Raw genomic sequence first — 18,292 nt, forward strand, 5'->3', positions numbered from 1 at the left:
GAAATGATTTTATCTGACATTCATATAGACTTATCTACCTTTATTGTCTTCCTGTGTTAAATCGCCTCCAGAATCTGTGTGTTTCTCCGAATCATCAGCATCAGATGTTGTCTGTGTCTTCTCGCTATCCTCCGCACTCTCAATCTCCGACATTCCTCCGTGACTTATGTCGGCTGTGGTCGTAGTGGTTGATCGAGAGCTGGATCCGTCCGTGATACTGCTAGCTGCTGACCGCGTGGCCTTGCCGCTGAGATAGGCCGGTATCACAGATACAGGTTCTACAATGGCACTACCGTCCTTGCTGGTTGCCTTTGTTTTATCTGTTGAACTTTCAGTCATTATGTCCGGTTTAGAAGTAGAAAATGCCTGGAGTTGCTGGGCCATGATACTCTCCACAGTTGAGGGTGAAATCTGTTTCTCCTCTGTAGGGGTGGTGAGAATTTTGGCTGGTGAAGGTGGCCGGGCAGTTGGTGTTGTGGGACGTGTGATGGGTGTGGTAGGCGAGCGGGCAAGGGGAGACAACGGGCGGGAACGGACAGCTCGAGCATGATGGATACCTCCCCCACTCTTCCCCTGAAACCAAAGGTGTCAACCATTTACAGGTATCTAATGACTACAAAATTACATACTGACAAGTAATCACAACATTGTTCTAGTACAGGTTTTCCATGTTACAAGTGAAATAGATTCCAAAAGAAAAATAAATTCCAAAATGGATGGATATTCTATACAGAAGTCTCAGGTATGTATAGAAACCTTCAGCTAATCTATTCTATTTCTTAAGAAATTTGGTTTGTTTTTGTTTAACGTCCTATTAACATTCAGGGTCATTTAAGGACGTGCCAGGATTTGGAGGTGAAGGAAAGCCGGAGTACCCGGAGAAAAACCACCGGCCTACAGTCAGTACCTGGCAACTGCCCCACATAGGATTCGAACTCACAACTTGAACTCTTAAGAAACATACAATGTCAAATACAAAGTTATTGATTCTATTATTAAATAACTACTAAATAAATGTGAATTATCTCCTTATAATAAATTTGAATATTATTACTATTCACATAACACTGGTTAAGATAAAACACAACACTACAAACTATAATCTCATTAGCTTCCCATACTTTGAGAGACTGACTTTCTTCCTTGTCCTTGACCTTTGACCCCTTGCCACCAACCAAGTCTGGTTCATTGTACTCTATGATCTTGCGTGGCTTTCGCTGTCGGACGGGTCGTTTGGGTGTTTCCGTCGTCTCCTCCAGGCTCTGTTCTCGGATAGGAAAACAACCCCCGGAAGCCCCTCCTTCCTTTGTGTAGGACACGGTGCTTGCCTCAGAAGGTGACTTAAGGTTCACAGCCACTGTTTCCTTGGATTTAGGACTCTGCGGTGGGGTTTCCGTTTCTTGAATTTTCTCAAGGTCATTACTCATTTTGTTATCTGTATATCAGAGATGTACATGTAATCACAACAGAGGTCATTATCAATTCTACTGAAATCAAAGGGACCCCTGGGGGCTAAAGAGAAGCTCTCTCTGTTGTGGAAAGGTATAATGCAGCTTGAATCAAATAGGGTTACATATGATGGTGATATTTAATATTTCAAAACACTGACTTAGAGAAAAAAAAGTCATCAAAATATAGCAGTCGTAAAAACAAGACAATCTTAATCTCAGTTAAGACTGGAATTTCAGATTTGTTAAAAACTAAATTTTCAATTTTGCTTTTTTATTATAGTACTACAATATCAACTTTGAAAATAATGATGTCAGGTAAAATTAAATTTCGGCATCATCAAAGTATTATTTAAGTCCTATTTCCTTTACTTTATATCTTGTTAAAAAAAAAACCTAGTCCTTTTCATGGTTCTCAGAAATCTGTTATAAGTGCATGAAGTTGATTTATTGATTATTCTACAGAAAGTAAACCTGATAGATTTTACCTTTGCTTCTAATGACGGAAGGACTCGGGGGTGGGAAGCCATCATCGTGAGAGGTCTTACAGCGATGATGCTGGGCGTCAATAGTGTTGATCACGATGTGGATTAGTGTCTGTATGATGGCCGACATGGGCGATGTATAAAACTGGTACTGTCAACACAAACATCAAATTATACACAACATTCTAATCAAAGTACTGAAAGTACTGAAGACACAGGGGTGCAGATTTTGGTTGTGGTTTTTTTTGCAGTCAGGCGAGAGGTAGGTGGAGCTTATGCTGGGTGTTGTAAGATGTAGCAACGTAATTTGAAAAATCGAGTACTCTACTTGACCACCCATATACTATTTTCATGACCATGATAATGAAATAATTGCACTATTTAAAGGATTCAAAATGCTTTTTATTTTTTAATACAGTGTATGATAAAAGATGGTAAGTTGGCCTATATTGTAAACTAGAAATGGTATTTACACCTCTAGCATAGTCAAAGGGGATTGTAAGGGTTGCACAAATTTGTTTCAATATATACACTCATAAGCAAACAATACTTGTTGTTTTAATTACATGTTGGCTATCTTATACATATAATGAATATAATGATTATGTAATATATGTATCCACTCAGTGTACTGGTGAATTAACCTACTGAATTTGTTGTTAGGCAATACCTTGGTACACTAATACCAAAATAATATATTAATAATGAAAGCAGTAGATGGTTTTTGCTACAAATTCCAACTTTCTACACAGATTCCGCCGGAAACGGGTGATTTATTGTCTTTAAGCTGCAACTAGTAATTGCTATAAATGTCAAGCACAATTTTAACTCATAAAAGGCAAAGTAGCAGATCAGTCATATTGGCATTAGGACGCCACCGAAAATGGCCAACGGAATACAGGGACACATGGAGATTAAATGTTCCATCACAATATCAAATTCGACAAAAAGAAATCCTCAGGAGGAGATCAGAGAGCACTTTCATGTCTTGCAGACATATTTCTTATTTCCAAAGAATAAATCCTTTCTATATATATGTGTCTATACAGGCATGAGAGAATAAGAAGATATCTCAATGTTGTCCACATCATACATGCTGTACACCTCTCAAGAAATAAAACTACTCATTAACAAAAGTGTAGTGTTTATGTTTTATACTTTTTGCTTCAATGGCTTCATGACATAATAACCAAAAGATCTGAGTGCGAGATTGATAGGGTAGCGGTATCACCGTGGAGAAGGTAAAAGGACTTGGATGGTGCAGGACTTACGCCTCCTTGTATTAGGTGGTATGGTGACACACTCGGAGGGAGCGCGAAGTGTGAATAGGGCAAGAGATACAAGCATGAACTTTTTCGATCCGACCTCGGAATAGATAATCTATCATTGTGGAGTGTTGATTTCAGCGACGAGTTCGCGATTTGCTCAAGCTAATTATATAGGCACATTAATGACGCGAGTGGAGACGAAGGATCATTGTTTATGTTTTCGCTGCAAAAAAACAGTGAGCCTATACGGTTTTGCATACTGTATAAACTTTGTATGTGATAATATTGCTTGGTCGATGCCTCCAGAATGTTTCTATATGTGTTATTTGTCTGTTTTCTGTGTCAATGCCATGAATTAGCAAAACAAGAGGCCCATGGGCCTTAACGGTTACCTGAGATTTGAAATATTTCAGTTAATCTAATTGACCGTTTTGGTCCCACCCATCAGTCCAAGGGGGTCAGTCAGGGCCAACATGTGCATATCATTAAGCTGTCATCCCATGCTGATAATTTTAAGAAAGTTAGAATGAATTCCAATAGAAATCAAACAAATGATTGTCAAAAATGCAATTTCCCTATATAAGCTATAGCAAAGTTTACCCTCTCCCAAGGGGCAAACGTGCGACCCCAGGGTCATGAAATTCACAATTTAAGTAATGCACCATAAGACCCTTCAATCTATGAAAGTATTTGATTCTATCTTATATAGGTATTGAGAAGAAGATTTTTGAAATTTCAGTCAATTTGACCCTTTTTAGCCCCACCAATCAGTCCCTGGGGGTCAGTCAGGGCCAACATGTGCATACCATCAAACTATATTGTTTGTTAGTGAGATCTGAATGTAGCTATAACTTACTGGATGTATTGATATTGTCAGTTTTAAAATTAGAACATTTTTTTTAATCTGCAGCATCTGTCAGATGAAAATGTAGTTCGAATGGCCAAAATGGATAAACTGTACATGCATAGCAGCATTGAAACATATTAGTCAGCAAAGAGGCAAGAGGTTGTAGCTCTAAAAACCAGACGAAGCAAAGTTTTTTGTGCTAGATCTTGACCAGTACATTTCATTTATTTTATCCTATTGTTTGTTTATCACTAGTATATAAATTTTTATTTGGTATCGCAACGTTATGACCAATCAGCTAATAAAAATAGAATGATGTCCAAAAACTATGGTAGGTAGGTCAGTTTTTATTTCTATTCATTTTTTTCTGTACTTCTTTTTAAAATGAAATTCATGTATATCAGGTATTTTTTAATCTAGATTAAAATGTCAAATAATAAAATTATACAAAAAGTGTTGATATCCCATTTAATAAGGCATTCATCACAACGAAATTGAATGAAAACTATAGCTGGCTTTGAAAAACTTAGATCTAATAAAAGGTTTGTTAGCATTAGACTATTGGTGTATAAAATCATTCTTACGGGGTGTTATTCTATTCAAAAGGATATATATGTATATGCTTGTTTGTAGGCAGTATGATTGCACAATCAGAAATTATCAATGACAGCGAAGTACCGTTGTAAAATTTCACTACAGTATATGGGTTTCGAGAATCTGCTCATTTAGGCTAATTGTAAACGAAAATGTTTTGTTGAATGAGAAAACAATGTCTCACCTGCTGTGTTCACTGTTGGTCAATTGTAACAAGAGGCCCATGGGGCCTGTATCGCTTACCTGGTTGGATTAGACCAAATGTCAAAACAAGAGGCCCATGGGGCCTGTATCGCTCACCTGGTTGGACTTGACCAAATGTCAAAATAATGTTCATGTTCAATTCCTTTTGTTTGTTAACCTCAAACAATGCTATATATGGTTATAGCGTGGGGATCCCAACTGCATTAAAGAAATAATGAAGTCCAGACTCTCTGAGTTTACAACATGCATTTATAACTTTATGACTAGTAGTGATTTAAAGGAATTACCTCTATTTCCCATATGGGGCCCCACCTCTTTTGCCCCTCGGGGGTCAGAGTCACCATTTACGCAAAATCTGTTCCCCTTCCCCCAAGAATGTTTCTTACCAAATTGGGTTCAAATCCATTCATAACTATATGACTAGTAGCGATTTAAAGGAATTACCTCTATTTCCCCATTAGGCCCTGCCCCTTTGGCCCCTTGGGGGTCAGAGTCACCATTTATGCAAAATCTGTTCCCCTTCCCCCAAGAATGTTTCTTACCAAATTGGGTTCAAATCCATTCATAACTTTATGACTAGTAGCGATTTAAAGGAATTACCTCTATTTCCCCATTAGGCCCTGCCCCTTTGGCCCCTTGGGGGTCAGAGTCACCATATATGCAAAATCTGTTCCCCTTCCCCAAAGGATGTTTCTTATTAAATTGGGTTCAAATCCATTCATAACTTTATGACTAGTAGCGATTTAAAGGAATTACCTCTATTTTCCATGTGGGGCCCCGCCCCTTTGGCCCCTCGGGGGTCAGAGTCACCATTTATGCAAAATCTGTTCCCCTTCCCCAAAGGATGTTTCTTATTAAATTGGGTTCAAATCCATTCATAACTTTATGACTAGTAGCGATTTAAAGGAATTACTTCTATTTCCGCTATTGGGACCCGCCCCTTTGGCTCCTTTGGGGTCAGAGTCACCATTTATGCAAAATCTGTTCCCCTTCACATAAGAATGTTTCTGACCAATTTGGGTTTAAATCCATTCATAACTTTATGACTAGTAGCGATTTAAAGGAATTGCCTCAATTTCCCCTATTGGGCCCCACCCCTCAGGCCCCTTGGGGGTCAAAGTCACCATTTATCCAAAATTTGTTCCCCTTTTCCCAATAATGCTTCTGACTAAATTGGGTTCAAATCCATTCATAGCTTTAAGACTAGTAGCGATTTAAAGGAATTACCTCTATTTCCCCTATTGGGACCCGCCCCTTTGGCTCCTCGGGGGTCAGAGTCACCATTTATGCAAAATCTGTTCCCCTTTCACATAAGAATGTTTCTGACCAATTTGGGTTTAAATCCATTCATAACTTTATGACTAGTAGCGATTTAAAGGAATTGCCTCAATTTCCCTATTCAACCCCGCCCCTCAGGCCCCTTGGGGGTCAGTCACAATTTATGCAAAATCTATTCCCCTTCCCCCAAGAATGTTTCTGACCAAATTGGGTTCAAATCCATTCATAACTTTATGACTAGTAGCGATTCGAAGGAATTACCTCTATTTCTCCATTAGGCCCCACCCCCCTGGCCCCTTGGGGGTCAGAGTAACCATTTATGCAAAATCTGTTCCCCTTCCCTGAAGGATGTTTCTGACCAAATTGGGATCAAATCCATTCATAACTTTATGACTAGTAGCGATTTAAAGGAATTGCCTCAATTTCCCTATTCAACCCCGCCCCTCAGGCCCCTTGGGGGTCAGTCACAATTTATGCAAAATCTGTTCCCCTTCCCCCAAGAATGTTTCTGACCAAATTGGGTTCAAATCCATTCATAACTTTATGACTAGTAGCGATTCGAAGGAATTACCTCTATTTCTCCATTAGGCCCCACCCCCCTGGCCTCTTGGGGGTCAGAGTAACCATTTATGCAAAATCTGTTCCCCTTCCCCAAAGGATGTTTCTGACCAAATTGGGTTCAAATCCATTCATAACTTTATGACTAGTAGCGATTTAAAGGAATTGCCTCAATTTCCCCTATTGGGCCCCGCCCCTCAGGCCCCTTGGGGGTCAGAGTCACTATTTATGCAAAATCTGATCCCCTTCTGCCAAGGATGTTTCTGACCAAATTTGGTCAAAATCCAACACAAACTTTTTGACTAGTAGCGATTTGAAGCAAATGTTGACGGACGACGGACGACGGACGACAGACGACGGACGCCGCACCATGGCATAAGCTCACCGGACCTTCGGTCCAGGTGAGCTAATAATGGTATTATGTATCACTCCGGTGTGTTTTTGTTTTTAATTTTGACCCAACCAGGTATGTCTATACACGAGGTGTGGAAGGGGGCAAGCCTGCCGCCTGACAGTTTGGGGAAAATCCCACGTTAACCGCAACTTTGCATTTTTTTTAACAGCAACCATCTCTCATAATAGTTACCAATGTCTAATGATCACATTGCATAGTATTCTGATCAGGTATTACAATCACAACAGAAAGTCTGCGTCGGTACGTAGACACAGTAAATACAAGATGGGGCAAAATGTCTCCATGAAGGCAAAAATGACACACACAACAGCGACCAGGTTAAATATCCGTAAATAATTAAACTGTGATATTTCATTTAATAAACCGAACAAAATAATTAAGACATTTCTAATAAAAGCTACACACAAAGTGACGTAAATTTACAAGCTTTTAGCATTTAAATAAAATAATGACTAAATAAATTAGACCACTTATATTTTTTTCCAGATTTGATATCCGGGCCGATTCAGGATGTTGTACAAACAAGACTATACCTAAAAATAGAGCGGACAAACTGGCACTATCGGTAATCTTTCGAAGTCACGATTACTCGTCAATCTGTCCCGTCACTTCAATGTTTCTACCTTCTACATCGAATATACAGTATGAATCCAAGTTAACTTTGCTTATTTATCGACAATTTGCAGTGTTGTGTATGAATTACACAATCGGAAGTGAAGTTATATATACGTCAACCCTACGATAACATATCCAGTAGCCTGGTGTTGCATGTTTTCGTTAGGCTAGTGACTGAACTGTGAATTACTTTTTTAATTGTGGTATTTTCATTCATTTGACGACTGCATATTTCAGAATTGATAGTTTAGATAATTGAACATTCAATTCCACAATTTCAGCTTACGTGTTTGTGTAACCGGCTAGCTTTTAAAACTGATGTCAAAATCGTCCCAGTGTAATGAGGGTCTTATGTTTCCGATAGGCAATACTAGGGTACGAGGTTTTCCGAATGCTGGCCAGCTGGGGCTCCACATGGGTGTGTTTAAAATAATTTGGAATATTTCTGATCGCTGGGCAGAAGCATTTTAAAATTAATTAATCTAAAATCTTTTCCCTAAGTTATATATACACGGTGTTAGTTAAAAAAAGGAAAATCACTTCTCACAAATTATTATTTGAAAATCAAATTTTAAAATAGCATAAATAAAATCTCTTAAGATTTCTTTTTTTAGAAATTAATTACTTAATTACATGTTTTTATAATTATTGTATTATTCCTCCATATATTTATATGCTAAATACCCACGATTCTATGAAAAGTACTAATTTTGTTTATAAAGTGAATTTTAAAAGTACATGTTTTTTTAATACACATGCTAAGAGACCACCCATTTTTAGCCTCACTATTTTTAATTTGACCTTCACCTTGTCAACCCAAATATAACCTCGGGGGATGCTGGGAAGACAGAGCTTGCAGACGATGCAGCAAGTCTTGATTTCGATGATGTTTTTAATGAAAATCATAATTTTTAACATTTTCTATAAAAAGGCTTAGCAGAAAAATGATTTTTCTACACGAAAAACATAAATTGCATATCTTGCCTGCTTCTGACGCATGATTGCAGAGTTTTGGAACCGGAGATGGAGCAACAAGAACCTCTCGGTTTATTGACATATGCAGATCAGCGCAGCGCGTGCTCGCGTGATTAGTACTTCCGAGTTTACGAAGCCTATCGAAAACATGTAACTATCGATATGCAAGGAGACACCATACTATCAGTATGGCTACAGCAGGCTAGTTTCAAAAGTAAACATCAAACAAACAAAAATATACTTACACAATAAAATAAGAAGGAAATGATGTAATAATAATATTATTATGACTAATTTACATGAATCACAATAACTACAGTAATGCTTTCACATCTTCCGTTCAACAGATGCAAAAATCGTGTATATTACATTTGATTGAAGGGAGGTAATTCTAATATTATTCAGAGAGCTCGGTAGAGGTCAGTACCTGTAATTTTACCACTGCCATATCCGGTTCAGACCAATCCCTATGACTCAGGGGTATTACACCCCTGTGTCAAAAACCAAAAAATATTGAAGTAAAAAATTTCAGTTGTTTCAAATTCTCATTGATCATGATATAACCATATAAAATATTCATTTAAAATATAGGTGTATCAAAAGAACACTATGTTCCAAGACAGAATACAGAGGTCTTTTGTTGTATTGTAGATTTAACAGGCACCATAACTATGAATATAGTGAGGGGCCAAAAGTTATGTAAAATTCACTTTTCTTGCTTGAGATACAGTAAACACACAACCCCTATGAAGGCAGGGAACTTTAAATGTTTCACTTTGGTCTATATGGTTGATTTTTCATTGACAGGCTAGTACATAAACTACTAAATGGCCCAAAGTAATATGCAACATTTTTTAAATTATCAATGAGCAAGTGTGCAAGAAAGCTAATTTTAAAATAAGACACTCAAATATCTGTGACCAATGTCATGTCAGTGGAGGTTTTTCCATGGAAATATCTTTGATATGTCATGAATATCCATTTCTGCATTATTAACATATTAAATTGAATGAAATGTACCAAACTGACTCAAAGTCATATTCAATGAAGAAACATTGTGTCCAACTAGGTTTCCAAAATATTGCCTAGCTATCCACTTCTTAATGTCTATACTAAGAATATGAGGAAATCCCCAGCAATATAAATATGCAGTAAGTAAAGTATTACCTACCTTATACAGTATATACGAGTGTGGGGCCCTAGGTATTTACCTACCTTATACAGTATATACGAGTGTGGGGCCCTAGGTATTTACCTACCTTATACAGTATATACGAGTGTGGGGCCCTAGGTAGGATATCTGTATTACCTACCTTATACAGTATATACAAGTGTGGGGCCCTAGCTAGGATATCTGTATTACCTACCTTATACAGTATATACGAGTGTGGGGCCCTAGGTAGGATATCTATATTACCAACATTATACAGTATATACGAGTGTGGGGCCCTAGGTAGGATATCTGTATTACCTACCTTATACAGTATATACCAGTGCGGGGCCCTAGGTAGGATATCTGTATTACCTACCTTATACAGTATATACGAGTGTGGGGCCCTAGGTAGGTTATCTTTATTACCTACCTTATACAGTATATACGAGTGTGGGGCCCTAGGTAGGTTATCTTTATTACCTACCTTATACAGTATATACGAGTGTGGGGCCCTAGGTAGGTTATCTGTATTACCTACCTTATACAGTATATATGAGTGTGGGGCCCTAGGTAGGATATCTGTGTTACCTACCTTATACAGTATATACGAGTGCGGGGCCCTAGGTAGGATATCTGTATTACCTACCTTATACAGTATATACGAGTGTGGGGCCCTAGGTAGGTTATCTTTATTACCTACCTTATACAGTATATACGAGTGTGGGGCCCTAGGTAGGATATCTGTATTACCTACCTTATACAGTATATACGAGTGTGGGGCCCTAGGTAGGATATCTGTATTACCTACCTTATACAGTATATACCAGTGCGGGGCCCTAGGGAGGATATCTGTATTACCTACCTTATACAGTATATACGAGTGTGGGGCCCTAGGTAGGATATCTGTATTACCTACCTTATACAGTATATACGAGTGTGGGGCCCTAGGTAGGATATCTGTATTACCTACCTTATACAGTATATACGAGTGTGGGGCCCTAGGTAGGTTATCTTTATTACCTACCTTATACAGTATATATGAGTGTGGGGCCCTAGGTAGGATATCTGTATTACCTACCTTATACAGTATATACGAGTGTGGGGCCCTAGGTAGGATATCTGTATTAACTACCTTATACAGTATATACCAGTGCGGGGCCCTAGGGAGGATATCTGTATTACCTACCTTATACAGTATATACGAGTGTGGGGCCCTAGGTAGGATATCTGTATTACCTACCTTATACAGTATATACGAGTGTGGGGCCCTAGGTAGGATATCTGTATTACCTACCTTATACAGTATATACGAGTGTGGGGCCCTATGGAGGGTATCTGTATTACCTACCTTATACAGTATATATGAGTGTGGGGCCCTAGGGAGGATATCTGTATTACCTACCTTATACAGTATAACCAACAGAGTAGACAGCCAGGATATACGAGTGTGGGGTTCCAGGAACCACAAAGTATAGTTTGGTGGTTGATAGTCACTGGCGTAACGCTGTGGGGACGGGCTATACTGGAGAAGCAGCAGTGTTATTGGTAGAATGGTTTTCCCCAGACTAAAGTTACGATCCAGCACCTGTAACGGAACAATAGATCGGTTAATTTCAAAGACAATCATTATCTTTATACAGCAAACAAAAGCAACAAAAATATCAAACATCAAAATTTTGATGGCAATGCTTCAATATGATCTTACTAGAAGAGTGATTCAAATAATTTAACATATGTATGTAAAATGTAAATTTTATTCATTTTACAACATTTGATATATCAACTTATATTAATCACACTTGTTGGCCCAGATGGAAGTGTAAAAGGGGTCTCCATTGTGGGAGGAAACCAGAGTACCCGGAGAAAATCTGTCTGGTCCGGTAGGTGACCCCCATACTTTTTCACGTCTAAATATTTCCTGTAAAGTCTTTTCATGTATCATGGCTAAAGATAACACTGTGATGCAGTTCACTGCTTAAATATACTGCAAAACGTTTGAATCGTATCTTGAAGAATTATTTGTTTCAAAGGTTGTTTGGCAATGATTAAACTTATTCATTGTCAATTAACAATGAAATATGAATTTTTTTCAGAAATATTTGCGAAAGAAAACATACTTTTTTCATTTACCACAAGTAAGAAATAATGTAAAAACTTACAGCAGGAACCCCGGACAGAAATGCATTGAACACCGCAGATGATCTGAAAATAAAAACCATGGGCTATAATCTATCTGACACATGACTCAGTCTATGCCTAGGCATTTCTTGTTTTTACAATTCTGAAAGGATCAGAAAGGTCAAACAGGCAAAACTGTCTTTATAATTTTAACAGGTCATTGTATGCAATATTTTCATGAGGCAATGAGGAAACAAGCATGCTGGGTATTACTAAAGCAATACTTGATCTGTAGCTACTCATACTGAAGTTACATACCAACTTTCACCAACATAACTTGAAGCATGGCTGAGAAAAGTTCAGAAAACTGATTGGACGGACTGACTAACAGACAGACAGATAGACGAACAGACAAACAGACAAATAAACAGACAGATGAAGGACGAACAGGGAGGAATAAGAGATGAGGAGACACCAACCTGAGCTTGTTAGGAGGCACGCTGAAGGATTTTTCTGTCTGATTATATCCCAGTAAGATTTTCAGGTGTCTCAATACAACATTCTGGAAATAAAAACAACAGTTAAATCATAATACACGTATCTATCAGCCAATAAGCCCAGGAGTGCTACATAAAGTCCATTGTAAGTCCTGTACTCCTGACTGGGGAATCAAACTAGGATGCCCAGCTTATTGCAGAAAAATGAAACAGATCTTCTTGGTATCTGTACTAAACTGCAGTAAATGTGTTGATCACCAGACAGGGGCTTATTGCTGGATAAATACCATAATGGCCTCTTAGTGCCACCACCCAAGTCTCATTTTCAAATAGCATTTAGTATGATTTAGTAAGAATGCTCTCAACCCACTTGAATCCCTTGATTGAAATTTCTAATTTTAGAAATATCAATTGATCAATTATTTACTAGTTACAAATGTACAAAACAGATACCTATTTATAAAAACAAACAAACCTGAGTCTTGCTGGTGTTCTTATCATCATCCTGATGTTCACATTTCACCATAAACTGCAAATAAAAAAGAAAGTAAACATTTTCAGCCAATATGACAATGTTTATTTTAATTATTCACAACATCAGTGTTCTACAAATTCTCTTGTAACTTTGTGTAAAGCCAGTTTAGAACCCTACAACAATATGGAAGTATGTAGTGTGTGGTTAAAAGAAAGTAGAAAGGTCAAAGGTCAGATTAGGATTTTGAGGCAGAACATTCAAATTGAACTATACAGACATTCTACAGATGGCTGAGGAGCCCTGATACCTCAGTTGTTAGAGCATTGGACAATGTAACCTCAGGTGAGAATTGGAGGCAAGTGTTCCATCCCTTCCTGCTGAGGCAGTTCGTTTTTGTCAATGATGCTGAAATCATTAACTGTATGTCCTGTGCTGTGGTGTTCTTGGGCAAGACACTTTACTAAAATTGTTCTTAATGTTTTTAAGTGAGGTAGCCACCAGCTACTACAAGGAGACTCTGCCTAAAAATAACCCCTGGCTGTCATGGAGCTGGTTGTTCAGTGAGGTAGCCACCAGCTACTACACTGAGACTGCCTCAAAATGAACCTGGTTGTCATGGAGCAATAAACCCAGCAAACACACAAACATTCTGGTATTTGACTCAATTCTTATCCTTTTCAACACTAGTGGGATATACACTGATTGCCTTTTTACCTTTTTTAACAACCAAAATTTTTCTTATTCCCCAGTAACGTTTGAGAGATGCCAGGGTGAGAAGCCCTGGATTCATTCCTCTTACAAAAAGTTGTCTCTTACAGGAGGCCTTCAAACATTGGACTTGATGTAATTACAACATGTACAGATAATTCCAGTAATTAATGTATCAATGTATTGTTATCATATGACCTCTGACCTTCATCAGGAGGTTGACCAGTGTGTAGACTGTGTCTCTGTCCACTCCCTCCATATCCATGGCTTTCTGTAACAGGGCAGTAAAGTTACTCTCCTCATCTGTAAACTCCTTCAGCTGGCCACCTGGTAAAAAACGTTAAAATGTCACTTTAAAAATCGTTTTTAAATCTCTTACTGTATCAGTGAGGTTTCAATAACTGTTTTTTCTGTAATGTCAAAAAGAATCAAGAAACCTTTTTACAAAATCTATGATAACCTTATTCCTCATTATTTTTCATTTATTTATTTTAAAAACTTTTAATTTTAATGAGCTAAGGAATATTCATGAGTGCAGAGCATTGTATAAGTCCTCTTCTTCATATTTGCTGAATCATCAATTTTTAAAAATGTTAGCTAAAAGTGGTTCACAAATAAAAATGACCCTTTAAAAATCATTTTTAAATCTCTTACTGTATCAGTGAGGTTTCAATAACTGTTTTTTCTGTAATGTCAAAAAGAATCAAGAAACCTTTTTACAAAATCTATGATAACCTTATTCCTCATTATTTTTCATTTATTTATTTTAAAAACTTTTAATTTTAATGAGCTAAGGAATATTCATGAGTGCAGAGCATTGTATAAGTCCTCTTCTTCATATTTGCTGAATCATCAATTTTTAAAAATGTTAGCTAAAAGTGGTTCACAAATAAAAATGACCCTTTAAAAATCATTTTTAAATCTCTTACTGTATCAGTGAGGTTTCAATAACTGTTTTTTCTGTAATGTCAAAAAGAATCAAGAAACCTTTTTACAAAATCTATGATAACCTTATTCCTCATTATTTTTCATTTATTTATTTTAAAAACTTTTAATTTTAATGAGCTAAGGAATATTCATGAGTGCAGAGCATTGTATAAGTCCTCTTCTTCATATTTGCTGAATCATCAATTTTTAAAAATGTTAGCTAAAAGTGGTTCACAAATAAGGATTCCCTGAACTTTAATACTAAAATTTTACACGATGGGAGGGGCTTATTTGAGGATAAAAACAGTAGCAAAGTTTTTACCTGGAAACATCATGTTACCAAAGGTGCCCATGTTGAGTTTGGTGGTCATGCGTCGTCCGAGGTTGAAATACGGTTCCGACTGCTGTCTGATACAGGATTTCTCTTTGACTTGGTCCACTGAAGATAACAAACAACTACTGCATATATACAGCAAAACCTCCTTATACTGCCAATATTTGGCTTATTTAACAACAGCATTATTCAAGGTCAAAGGGCATGGCGATGGATACATTAAGAGGAATATTTGAGAAAATAGGGAAAATGGGGACAATGAAATTTATTGACAGTAAGTGAAGTTTGAAATACAAAGGGGCATTTTATTGGGTTTTACTGTACTATATATAAACAAGTATATTGAAATTTCAAGGTATACAAAGGCGAGGCAATTATATTGAGATTTCAAGGTAAACAAAGGCGAGGCAATTAATTTAAACAAGGAGCATTATATACAGGGGGGCAGTACACTAGTATACTAAAGCTTTATATTATTTATACAGAATTTAACTGTATATAAATATGTGTATGTACGAGGGGGTTGGGCCTGGGGTGGGCTTTATACAGAGGTGTTATATTGTAGGGGGCAGAGTACTGATTTTTTTGCTGTTTGTAAAAAAAAGGACAAATTATTGAGATCTTTAATCTCACTAATATCTAGATCATATGTTATTATATTCAACTTAATATGATAAATTTTTACATATAAAATGTACATGTATCAGTGATATTTTTACGAAGGGCTTCTTTAATTAAGACAAACAGTATTCAAACAATCATTTAAAAATTAGGTTTCGAGGTCTGCTTTGCCTGCAGTGTTATAATGCTGGGAGTCCAATACATGCCTACAAGTATAAAATTTATTAAAAAAAAAATTCAATAGTTGAAAACATTTTTTTTTCACTTATCAAATTTTACTGAATCTACAAGATTTCTTAAACCATAACTGTTCTATAAATGTGATATTAATCTCTATCTAATCATTAACAGAGAGTTACATTAACGTAATTATCTCAGGTACTGGTGATCAACATTACATGTGTTATTTGTGGGTGTTATTTTGTTGAGGGGTATGCATTATGACAGGGAGGGCTGAGGTAGGGACACAATATTAGTTAGTTAACTTCACTTCACCAAACACACAGGGTTCCAGGTAGGTTTTAGTGACACAAAATCAAAACTTACATCTTTGTTTCACACTTACTCTAAACAATAACGGCGGCCCACAAGGTCTAAAGTCAGTGGCATTTACCAACTTATTCATAAACACTTTTAGAGAAGAAGCTTTTTACGTATAGGTTCTATATTTTGTTTCTCATACCATTCAAAGGATTTGCATTTTTGAGAAATATCTTTTCACCTATAATTTTATTAATTTACAGAAGTAGTTTTTTCACCTGCGAGTCCTTTGGGAGAATTTTGAAGTAGAAATTTACCTATACAAATGTAAGTACTTCTGGAGGTTTTTTTTTATTATTCTAAGTTAAAAAAATTTTGAATAGGTTTGATGATTTTACTATTAATTATAATAAATTGATAGTTTTTTTTTATTGTAGGTGCTTTAATAGCTTTTCAACTATTACCTGTACATGTAGTGCTTTGTTCTGCTTCCTATACCACTCATAACATTTTAGTGTGTTACCTGTAGGTACTTTATGAGAAGTGTAATTTCACCTATAAATACTGAATCATAGATAAAGAACTAGCCCCTTCTCACCAATTTATTATTTATAGAAATCATTCAAGCACAAGAAAATAAATTATCTTATAGAGAATGTATTTATTCACTGTAACATCTAATGTATAAATTGTAAAATGAGGTTCGTAATCCATATTCCCTTATTTCCATTTATAATTTAAAAAGGTAGTGTGGTAAAACCAACACAGGAGGCGGAGGAGTCCAACGTCCTATCAGTAAAGGTAGGTGGATGTTTCGGTGATGGAATCCTAGGTGGATACCGAAGTATTCTAGCAGAGCTCCATAGACGAAAGGTAATCACAAATAGATAAGGGATGGAGCATCAACACAAAGGATTCCGTAAACTTGTAGGTTTTAATATGTTTACATGTTTCAGATGGCTAGGCCAACCGTCATCAGAACAATTTTACATTGGTAAAAGGATAGCTAAGGTGCAAATTACGGTTCAACAATCTGATTGTTACATTGTCACGTGTTTAAACAATGGTATAATAAAATGCCGGGAAAAGGCAGAGTAACTTGTGATGGACATGATGGAAATATGTTTATGGTTGGGATATTTAAAAATAGAAGATTACTGTTGAATAAAATTACATTAATAGGTTACAGTTTTTAGTTTTGTTGTGATTTAACAGAGTCAAAGATGCCATAAACACTGTAGATAGCGACTAGCGCATCTCTCAGGTAAGTTGGTTTTTCATCCTGGCAAAATGTGGAATTTAAGGTAGTGTTCTCTTGTACATACTCCTTGTAGTATTCTGTACGTTCTGTATCCGATTCTGAATCTGTGTCACTTAGTTATATAGATATATTGATGACATATTTACCCCCCCCCCCCCCCCAGAAATAATGGGACCTGGAGATACACACAGAAATCTGTTTATTCTTCATGTCAAATCTTGTGCATTATCTGAATTCTTGACAAAATTTCTAACAAGAAAATTTTGTTGAACTACCAGGTAAACATTTTTTATTCTGTTGTTCTTGCTGTAAAAAAATTGTTAAAATTAATAAATATCTAGATAAAAAAATTTTTTTTTTAAGTAAACAAATATGTTCACAACGTCAATTTCACTAAAATTCAAAATTATAGAAAAAGGAGGGTAATTTGTTTGATTATATATACTGGGTACAAAAAAAAAAATTGATATGTAAAATGAAATCATCGAAATAACCGATAAAATCATAATCATATTAAAATAAAAATGTTTACATACCAAAAAATGCTATATTAATATACATACCCACATAAAACTAATGATCACATGAATTCACAGATTATTTAATTACACTAGATATCCATTTGTTCTACAACTGAAATGAAAAGTCTGATTAGGATAAACCAGGACTCTGCAACCCAAAGTCACTGTAAATGACGGCACAAATGAAGCAGAGCTGATTAAGAGGTCACAAGGAAAAGTCTCCTTATTGCTAAATTTCATACTTATTTCCATTTTCATAATTGCACTTTTTCAAAGCTTCTTAAAAATCTTTGATACTCCCCAAAATATAAGATAAAATGTATTTCAACTTTTTAATAATTAATTTTATACATTGAACTTTGCTCTTTTATTCCTATGGATTAAATCTTAAATAAAATCAAACAAAATTTCCCCATGATGTAAATTTCACTATTTTTTTCCCACGAATTAAATTAAATTCAGACATCAATATCAAGCTTTAAATTTTCCTTGGATATGTAAATTTCGCTT

At 36.3% G+C, this 18,292-nt stretch overlaps 1 protein-coding gene across 1 annotated transcript in view; it reads right to left on the reverse strand.

Annotated features, from left to right (window-relative positions):
* The window catches only part of LOC117322614 (protein unc-79 homolog), a 76,885-nt gene that overhangs the window by 34,791 nt on the left and 23,802 nt on the right, over positions 1-18,292 (reverse strand). Inside the window, 9 exon segments of the mRNA XM_033877552.1 lie at positions 39-573; positions 1,122-1,435; positions 1,937-2,084; positions 11,243-11,425; positions 12,000-12,042; positions 12,438-12,520; positions 12,931-12,984; positions 13,844-13,965; positions 14,888-15,004. Of these exon segments, the coding sequence (XP_033733443.1) occupies positions 39-573; positions 1,122-1,435; positions 1,937-2,084; positions 11,243-11,425; positions 12,000-12,042; positions 12,438-12,520; positions 12,931-12,984; positions 13,844-13,965; positions 14,888-15,004 (1,599 nt within the window).

This window comes from Pecten maximus, chromosome 3 (genome assembly GCF_902652985.1).
Source record: "Pecten maximus chromosome 3, xPecMax1.1, whole genome shotgun sequence".
NCBI lineage: Eukaryota > Metazoa > Mollusca > Bivalvia > Pectinida > Pectinidae > Pecten > Pecten maximus.